This window comes from Cimex lectularius, unplaced genomic scaffold (assembly GCF_000648675.2).
Source record: "Cimex lectularius strain Harlan isolate CLEC.00 unplaced genomic scaffold, Clec_2.1 scaffold32, whole genome shotgun sequence".
In the NCBI taxonomy this organism is placed as follows: Eukaryota; Metazoa; Arthropoda; class Insecta; order Hemiptera; family Cimicidae; genus Cimex; species Cimex lectularius.
In genome coordinates this window covers 976,006-986,363 of record NW_019392689.1, presented here as the reverse complement: position 1 = coordinate 986,363, position 10,358 = coordinate 976,006, and the positions used below count along the sequence as shown (strand labels likewise).

At 30.0% G+C, this 10,358-nt stretch overlaps 2 protein-coding genes across 5 annotated transcripts in view; one reads left to right on the top strand and one right to left on the bottom strand.

The window, feature by feature from the left end:
* Nucleotides 1-295: 295 nt before the first annotated feature.
* On the top strand, nucleotides 296-7,247 carry LOC106665125 (myotrophin). The gene is made up of 4 exons (XM_014391340.2): nucleotides 296-786; nucleotides 6,157-6,267; nucleotides 6,333-6,416; nucleotides 6,593-7,247. Exons 1-4 carry the CDS (start codon nucleotides 718-720, stop codon nucleotides 6,677-6,679), a joined length of 351 nt encoding a protein of 116 aa, XP_014246826.1. The 5' UTR covers nucleotides 296-717; the 3' UTR covers nucleotides 6,680-7,247.
* Nucleotides 7,248-8,777: 1,530 nt separating this feature from the next.
* The window catches only part of LOC106665086 (putative fatty acyl-CoA reductase CG5065), a 46,056-nt gene continuing 44,475 nt past the window's right edge, over nucleotides 8,778-10,358 (bottom strand). For all 4 annotated transcript variants that reach the window (XM_014391281.2, XM_024225874.1, XM_014391280.2 and 1 more), the window contains exons 5-9: nucleotides 10,183-10,295; nucleotides 9,716-9,908; nucleotides 9,415-9,654; nucleotides 9,096-9,353; nucleotides 8,778-9,036 (exon numbers count right to left, since the gene is read on the bottom strand). In XM_014391281.2, coding sequence (XP_014246767.1) covers nucleotides 8,874-9,036; nucleotides 9,096-9,353; nucleotides 9,415-9,654; nucleotides 9,716-9,908; nucleotides 10,183-10,295 — 967 coding nt within the window. In that variant the 3' untranslated portion in view covers nucleotides 8,778-8,873. The remainder of the gene's footprint in view (nucleotides 9,037-9,095; nucleotides 9,354-9,414; nucleotides 9,655-9,715; nucleotides 9,909-10,182; nucleotides 10,296-10,358) is intronic.

The window sequence follows — 10,358 nt, the reverse complement described above, 5'->3', positions numbered from 1 at the left end:
GTGGGACAGTCGACCAAAATATGTTTTACATGTACTAATTCAAGTTTGCAGAATTATCTAACAATAAGCGGAAACTTCATTCAAGATTTGTCTGATTTCATTTCAAGCGTAAAAACTCAAAACAGTTATAATTTTTACATCTTCATTATTAATCCTCTAATAATAATCGTTTATAAAACTGTATGACAATGGTTAATTCATGTATTATACAATAATAGAAAAAAAAACTATTCTTTTTTTATTTGATTACATTTGATGTAGTTTGAAAATTGTGTGTACTTTCAACATTATTCGGCTGTTTCTTTTAAAATTAAATTTTGTCGAGGTTCCTCTAGTTCAATCGGTATTAAAAGTGTTATTTATTTATAATTTCGTGTCTTTTTGTAAAGAAGGTCGTGAGGAAAAGTCAATTTCCCTTTTGAAAATACACATTCTGTGATAGACGTGAGAACGAGCCCAAGGTGGGAGCGGGCGGAGGAGCGAGCCAGGTCTACAGTCTACTGTCTAGCGGCAGCGCGTCGGCCGAGATCTCACGCAGTGGGCGACTTTTAGCCAGCCGAGAGGTTTTCCTGTCATCTCCCATATTCGCCGTTTTGTGTTCTTCAAATCTTCAATCTTCACCCCCTGCGGCCGACAACGAAGCCGTCTCGGCCAGAAGAGGATCTCCCTTCCAAATATAACATTTTTCCTCCCCGACTATCAACCAATTAATTCCAAATGAGCGAATTAGTCTGGGGCATTAAAAACGGGGATTTAGAATACGTGAAAGCCTTCGTCGAAAGCAAGGTTAGTACGATAGTTAAGTTTTATTTGTATTGTTTGTTTAACTATTGGGAGTTCCATTTCTTTGAACTGATCCTTTCATTCGACGTAAACGCTTAGTCAATCCTCCTTTTATCAATTTCGCCTTTTATCATTCGACAAACCTGGACACAATTTAAAAATCTAGTTTTTTTTTACCACTTCTATTTTCCAACTGTCCTTGTCCAACCTTATTTGGCTGTCTACGTTTTAATTGATTTGACAGTAATTTTCCCAAGGAAAATTGCACCTTATATTTAACAGAAAAGCATTTCAACATTAATATACTATCAACTGCAACTATATACAAACACAGCAAACTAAAAACAAAAATTTCTCAAAGATTCTCATTAAGATTATATAAAAAATTAATACATTTAACAAAAATTGACAATGGGTTTACAAATATAAGCCTCATCTGGCTTCCATTTTATGCTAGTTTGTTCCGCTTGGATTGTAGTTAATATCAGCCTAATACATAGGTTGTCATAAAAAAAATTATGCAATGTCACTTAAATCTTACGATGTCATTAAATTAATATGTAATGTCAATCTTGATCCTACCTTAAAACTACTATCATTTTAAAGATCTGTTGTAGAACATATTGGACAATTACATTGATATTGATCTAATCCTTGGAATGGACACAACACAACAATTTATGAAAATTTCTACCAAAGAGGAACCAAATAAAACATACTTTCAACCAATATTTTAAAAACAATTGTATCCGATTTGTCGAGGTTGCCAATAGGGAAAAGTATTTCGGTACGTTGTACATTGAAAAGTGCTTGTATTATCAATATACCAATAAATCAATACCAACAAACAATATGTTCCATTTTATATTTGGAAAAAAAAAAACAGATATTGATTTAGAAAAATTAAATTTGCTAGATGGCAGGTGGGGAAAAAGAGTTGAATAAAACATATTCCAACCCCGAAATAACAAAAAAACAAACAAAAAAAAAAGCCTTCTGTTTACCACAACCAATACAAATATTGTTGTCCGGGATGAATTTGAAAAAAAAAAATTAAATTTGTTTGTTGTCGAGATAAGAATACTGAAGAAAATATCAATTCAACTTTTTAATGATACACCAAAAGTATCTGTATTTAGAACAATAAAAACCATCGTTCCATCTGGACATTGGAGCAACATGACAATCTTTTTGGAAGCAAATCAGAAAAAAAATTTCATCCAGGAGATATGTAATTGAAAAAAGAAAAAATTTCAGCGTAATTTATTACAAATATGTCAAATGTATCTACATTTAGACCAATAAATACAAATATTGTTCCATTTATTGTTTGGGATGAATTAAAAAAAAAATTGTTGAGATAAGAATACTGAAGAGAAGATTGATTCAACTTAATTTTTTAATGATATGCCAAATGTATCTGTATTTAGACCAATAAAACAATCGTTTCATCTGGACATTGGAGCAACATGAAAATCTTTGTGGAAGCTAATTAGAAAACAAATTTGATCCAGGAAACATGTAATTGAGAGAAAAAAAGAAAAACACTCAGCTTAATTTATTGCAAATAGGCCAAATGTACATGTATTTAGACCAATAAAACCTTAAAAAAAAAAAAAATAAAAAATCATGTTATGTAGCAAGCAGTCTCTACAGCATGACCGATAAACAAATATTAACTACATTGGTCTTTGTAAGAACAACCACCTTTATACCTTTATATCTAAATCGTTGCGGCCATCGCCGCCCTCATTTTGGAGTTATCATTGTTTATTATAAATGTAATTTTAAAAGCTTTTTTGGGGTAAAAGGACACTAAATAAAATACACTTTCAACTCAACGTAATAAAAAAGTAATATTTCAGAGGGTTATTTTTTATGTAGATACCAATTTTTGTTTCATATGGTCTTTGAAACTAAATGAGAAAAAACATTTTTTCAACCTAATTTTATAGCAATATATGTCAAAGGGCTTTATAGCATGGTCAATGAAAATATTGTCCTATCTTGCCCCTTGAAAATACAAGGCAATTTCTGTGTATGCAATTTAGAACAGATTAGAGTTAGTTTGTTGCAAAAGGAGGAACCAAATAAAATATGCCTTTCAAAGCAACAATTTGTCAGAAGTTTCAATATAGCAGAGAAATTGGTAATTTGTATTACCATATTATCTTTTCTTTTAAATATATTCTTAGGACATCTGGTCTTCTAACTAGATAAATTGATTTTTTTCTCTATGAGAAATTATACATTAATTACATAAATTACACAATTACTTACATTTAACATAAAACCATTACATTAAACACACTTGTATTTAGTATTTACGCACATTACATTAAAAATAATAAATAAACAAGAGACCAAAGTAAAATTGTTTTTATTTATTCAATTGCTCAGTAAGATAAAATAAATGATCGGTCATAACAAATTATGAATGAAATGCAAATAGAACCACGAGAAAATATTTTCTTGGATTGTTCTTATATTTTTAAATTAGCCCAAATTAACAAAAAATCATATAATAAAATAAATTTTCTTATGGTGCTAATATTTATTGATTATCGCTAGTTTTAAGCATATGTTAGTCGTAGAACATACTGGATTTAATGGATTTAGATACTGTTTGATCAGTCTGTTTGAACGACATGACAGTGTTTAAATTCAGTTGTGAAAATATTAGAATTAGTTGGCCATATTAAATGTGAACTTTTTTCAAAAACACTAGCACCCTGAGGATTAATATGACCTCTACAGTTGCAAAAAAAAAAAAAAAACTCAACCAAACTTTAAAAAAAAATATATATATATAAATAAAAACAATAAATAAATAAAACACCAAGAGTACAACTTAACAGAAAGTTTGGTTTGGCTTATCTTTAGGCTGAAACAACAATATGAATGTAGTTTTTAAAAGATAAAAATGAATAGGTTGGAAAGGTTAGTGAATTCAAAGAAATTTTGAAGCGATTCTTTTAAAAATAATTTGTCAGAAATACTTCTCTATCTTTATCAATCAATAAATATATTGTCTCATCTTGCCTTAATCTCTAAATGCAATTATTTTTAGTGTATTATTTTTTGTATGTTCAATGTCAAATTTTGTGTTTGTTTTCATCAAGTGAATGATGATTAATCATAACAAATTTTTATTCAAATTTACTACTGAAACCTATTTTTTCATTTTACTATTTTTTATCATTAACATGATAATCTAAATGGACTTTTGAAAATAGTTGAATATGTAGCTGAATATAATAACTGAATAAATCATACTTTCAACCCAATTAAAAAAAGTTTTATATTTTCGGCCACAACAAATTAAATTGTAATTTGAAAATATTCAAGATAATTTGTCAAAAATACAGTTAAAATGTTGTTCAATCTTCTAAAAGCAATTTTAAATTGGATAGAGCTAGTTGGCAGCAAAAGATAATTGAATAAAACATACTTTTAACCCAATTTTTTTATCCCTTGAAATATATTTGTTCAATTAGGACAGTTTATAAAGTATATTGACTATTTGTCAAAAAAATACTTTTCTAAATTTAATGGTTCTTTTATAAATAAAAATAATAATAATTAAAGAATAACACTAAAAATAACGTGTAATTATTACATTTCATGAGAAACTTATGGTATGTTGACTGACAAACATCCTGTGCAATATGATAAAGAATACTTTATGATTATTTTTTCATTGCTATTCAATTAGGTCATCCTCCAGCGCACTAATATAATCGCATATTCCAATATGCTATTTAATAATTAAATTTTTTGGCCCGCCAATTTGAGTAATGTAATTGTGTAAAATAGAAATTATCAGTTGCCATGCCTAGATTAACAGTTAAATGTAATAAAAATTGTGGTGTTCTTTTACTTTCTTTCATATTTAATGCAACCTTCTACAGATCACCTTTATTTTAAATTTTTTGTGATTGTGATTTTTATGATTATGATTTAATTTCTTATATTGTTTAATGACAATAAAAACATAATTTAATGATACAACTGTGAATTCTTCCATTTGCCTAACTAAGAATCATACAGCATAACAGTTTTACTCAGCCTTTTCCAGATTGACTTCGTTCTTCCTAAGATTTCCCATATTATTAAAGAATCTCTGATCTCTCTTTCCCAAGTTTTCCTAGGCCATCTGATGATCATGTTTCTAATTATGTCCCTCCTAATGGTGCTTGCCTTTCTCCCCCATTATTTTCTGGACAAAAATTAACTATATATACAAAAATATTTACCTCGTTGAAAAGTGTGTTTTTAAAATCATGGTAAACCACCCATGAGTCGTCCTTTGAATAAAAATAAAACCCAAAAATATAAATATTTGTGTTCAATGTTCAGAATTATGTCTTGAACACATTAAATATGAGTATTGCTGATATTTATCAATTTATGACACATTGCAACAGGAGTATTTCACAATTTACCAGTATATCAATTACTATACCTTTGTCCTTGTTAGTTCATGTGGCTAAAAAGGGAAGCCATTTGTTATTTTAACAAAGCATTTGTGCCTCTAACACTTGTGATAATATTGTGTTATGATTTTTTTAAAGGCCAGATGTTTAAATTGTTTTAACTTCATTGGTCAGATGGTCTCTTAAATAACAATGACTTCAATTTACAAATAATTCAATTTTGATTAAAATATAATTTTTAAACAATACAAATCCATGAAGATTTATGAGAACATTGAAAAATCCATATATCCGATACAAAGTTATTGAATATAGAATTTTTTTCTCCTTTTGCTTTCCTGTCTGAGAATTATGAATATTCAACACATCAATTAGTAATCGGTTTGTATTCGGCATTTTTTGTCGGTGATGCTTCACCCTATTCGACTTTTAAAATTGAATAGATTTATTTTGCCACTCTACTTCAAAGTCGGGACGGACAAGAGAAAATTGGAGCATGTCCATGGGAAACACTTCTTTTTATAAGATTTTCCCGTAACAAACGTCTATTTATAAAATGATATTTCAAGAAAACATTTTATTTGTATTGTGCTAATACTTTTTTTTCATGACTGTTGGTAAACATATATTGATTGAATTTTGTGACTTTCACCTCATTATTTTTTAAATTAAAAACCTTCATGTGATTATTTCTCTTTGTATTAATGCAGATGGTCCGTGATACCCAAGTACAGTTGGGCGTTAACCCCTCCTTTATGTCAAGAATTACTTTACTTTCATTTATACAAATTAAAAGTAGGAATCCAAGTAAATCTTTATAATCTCAGTAAAATCCATCTGTAGTGGATTTATGAAAAGGGCTTTTATAGAGTTTTATTTATGAAAAAAAAAACCTTCAAGTAGATACATTTTCTAACAAGTTAGTCAATATTTTCAGGAGATTGATATCAACAAAGAAATAAATGGTAGGCCACCTTTACACTATGCTGCAGATTATGGACAGAGAGATGTTATTGAATATCTTGTATCGAAAGGTGCAGATATCAATGTAAGTAGTGCAAATTATAGAAGAAAGGTATTATTTTTTAAATATATTGTTTTAATATTTTTCAGGCAAAGGATAAACACGGGATAAGTGCTCTGCTTGCAGCTGTGTGGGAAGGTCATACAGTGTGTGTTAGGGCGCTGCTTGATAATGTAAGTGTTTTTCGTCTTTTTAGAACCAGATTTGCGTTTCATAACTTGTTTAATTTAAACAACAATGCAAGCAAGTTTTTATCTCAATTTGCAAACAAGATAATTGACCTTGGAGGATATAGAAAAATGCAAAAGCTTTTTCATTTTATTTTCACAAATGCCCTTATTTTTTTTAGGGCGCTGAGAAAACAGGTACTGCGCCAGATGGAACGAGTTACATTGACTCAGCAGATAAAGCCGAAATCAAAGCACTACTACAATAAATCAGTGTTTATGACCCCTTCCCAAAATTTCTTTCCCATTTCAATTTACACAGGTTATTTTACAATCCTTAAATGTATGATTTTAATATTTTAAAAATCCTAACTTTTCAGTGTAAATGGTTTTACGAATGTAATTGTTTTTAATTTTCATTTTATCAGTATTTATTCTTTTTGTGACTAGTGTATATTTTATTATTTTAGTTGTTAATGTTTGTATTATAAAATTTCTATTATACATACATCAATTGTTCTATGAATGTTGTAGGTATTTTTTTGTCCTTGGCAGTGTGAGCTTTGCATATTGTTTTGTAACAACCACTTATTTTTTTTTGTAAATAATCATGTCAATAATAACAATATTAAGCCTTTGCTACAGTTTTGCTGTCCGTTAACCAATATTTTTGGACAATATTCGATATTATTAGATCCAAAACACAAAGCCAAGTATTTGCATGTAATTTTCTAAGACTTTGTAATATTAAATAGGTTTTTATCAATGAATTGTATACTTAAAAGATGTTTTTATATTAAAAGAAAAACAAACGTGGTGATATTTTCTACTTTGAAATGTTGTTTATTTATTATTATCCTCCAACTCTTTTATCAATTGTTTCATAATTGTCATGAGCCGTATTTAACACATTAACTTTGCTTATCAATGTTTTGTCATATCCTTAATAAGAATATAAATGGCCAGCTTCCGTAAGTTCTATGAGTAGACAATAGGGACACACAGTGAAGATTTCAAGATTGTTGAATACAGTGTTATCATTCTAGTATCTAAGGTTTGTAGGTGTACATACAAAACTAATATATACTATGCTCTCATTATCCGCAGGGATGTGTACCAAGCATCAACTCGGATAATATAAAACACTTCGAATTTCAGACCTTGAAGTGTTTTTTTCTGTCTGAATACCAATCAGACACTTGCATGTTTTTGGGTATTTCATGGATGTATGACTCATATTTACTGTAAAGTTTAGCTACTTCTGTTTTTATTTTGTATTTATGTTGCTTAATATTATGTCAACCGTGGATGAGCGAAAGTGTAGATAACGAGAGTACTGTATATGGGAATTAAGGTGGCATTCAACTGTGCTAATGTAGGTGTATTGTTTGGAGGTCGTGAGATGTGGTCTGGTGTGACGTAGGTTTTAGAAAAACATTTTTATCGTGCTGTTTCGATCTTTGTTGAGATAATCTTCAGGGCTCAAAGTGTGCCAAGCACTCTCTTGGGCACTCTCAACACGACAGACAAGAATGACATCCACAAACACTTTGAGCTCTGAAGATGATCTCAAGAAAGATCAAAACGGCATGATAAAGAAAATGTTTTTCTAAAACCTACGTCACACCAGACCGCATCTCACGACCTCCAAATAATCATCAATTATGTCACTAAACACCACACATATAGGTGTATGTTTTTGGCACCCAAGATAGGCATTGATTAATTGTAATTATAGATTAAATAATAACATGACCAATAATGAATTGTAAGAATACTGTTAAAAAATTGTTCACTACTTATTTCATACATAACTACCATGGAAAGCCGCATAGTGAAATTTTTGCCCATAAAAACACCATTTATTTTACTGTACGTGAGAAACAACAGTTAAAAAAAAATTAAATTTGATGTTTTGTATGTTAATTTTATAGTTAGTGGCATGTACCCCGTTAAGAATTGATCTATCACCCTGATTAATTAAATTCATTAAATAAAGATTGATTTTATTGTGACTGTAGTAAAGGTGAATGGGTGAGGGTAGCAAATATGAAATTAATTTTTTTAAAGTTTCAGCATATGGGTGATTAACATATATCTGGTACTAAACAGTTTACAAAACAATTAAAATTAATTTTGGGCAAAACTTCTCATTAGTTTGGATATATGTATTAGGTTTGTATAGGGGTAGTAAAGATGGACTCATCTTAATTTTCTTTATTTCTTTTTCTGATGTAATTAGTTTTTACAGTCATTAACAAGTAACAAAAAACATAAGAATAAAAGTAATAATAAAAATATATAATAATGGTTTATTACTAAAAAAAGTATTAATATGTACTTATAAATGCAATACACAATTAAGCATTTAAAGAAATTAAAATTGAACCAGTGTATTAACATTATCTATAAACAATAACTATCCACAGTTTGTTGGATACTTTCCTCCTTGTGTACAATATTTTACAAATCGTTACCAACCATCCTTAATAAGGAACTGACACTTTTTACGGCATATGACAATGAGCAGCAGAGAGCAGATTTTGCCAAATGTGATCGGTTTATGAACGCCCAAAACATCGTCGTGGCCAGAAATAGTTGGCATATCCGCTGAACCCAATACATCCTGTAAAAGAAAGGTTAATAATTTTTTTTATATATATATTGCATTGAACATAGTATTACCTCCTAAGATTTATTCTCGCTTCTGGAATTGTTGATGGATCCTCTTTGAGGACATAACTCCTTGTACCAAGCATGTATGATTCAAGGTAGGTACGCCAATCAATTTGAGTAACATCGAAATTGAATACAGTCTTATCTTCAGCTTTTAGGTTTGAAAAAAGATTTACAACATTGTCGTTTTTAAACCTAAACTCTCTTGTTGTGAAAAACTCAATAGTCTTAAGATTCTTGAGAATTTTTTCTTGCACACGAACCATGCTGAAAATTTATAATAATAATTTTTTACCTCAAAACAACAAGGTTTATTTAAAAACCTTACAATTGCTTTTTTCCTGCCATTTTTGCGATGAAATCAATGCAGTATGCTGGTATCATTTGAGCAAGAAGTGTGTGCAGTGTGTTTAGGTAATGGTTTGTCTTAAAACTGCCCCCGGGATACCAGAGGATATCTCGAGGTGGGTATTTGAGTATCATCTGAAATCCCACATCTTCCAGGTATCCCCACTTGATTGGGTTTGTCGCTCCTGATGTGCAGTTGTAGATGATGATATTGTTGGGACTGTATGAACATTTTGATTTATACATGTTGTTCTACCTTGGTAATTAATTTCAATCTATACCGTTTCACTGCGGTTTGCCAAGCTACAGCTATTAAACAGTTGATTGCCAAATCTACTGGTATCAGGTCTGCAATACAATCACCATAGCAGATCATAGATCTGAGCACACCTTTTCCAGCACCGGCAAGAATTCCAGTCGGACCGTTTAAATTGTCAACCCATCCTGGCAACGGTTCCTTCCACGCTCCTGACACTACAAACAAATTAAATCATTCTCATTCAAATCTCAAGACTTGACAAATGATTAATCTATCAAATATATAATTTATGTACTTAATCTTTGACTTAGAGGTGAGTTTTTGACATTATTATTAGTGGGTGTAATATAAATTGCAATACTGATTGCAAATAATACTAACTTCTAATGATTAAATTTTAACTTGTCTAAAAATTACCTCAGTTATACAGTACAAATACAAAACTGCTATGTTGCATGGAATACACATAATAAAAATTAAAAAACTTGCCAATAGAAGGCCTGAATATTGCTACAGGCAATCTTCCTCCTTGTTCTGCGACAACATGTTCAGCCAAAGCTTTAGTGAATGTGTACGTGTTGGGTCTTTTTGTGCTGACTAACCTGTTTAGGAAGAATAAATGATTACTTGGAGGTTCCATAAATATTGCTTATGTACCTTACAAA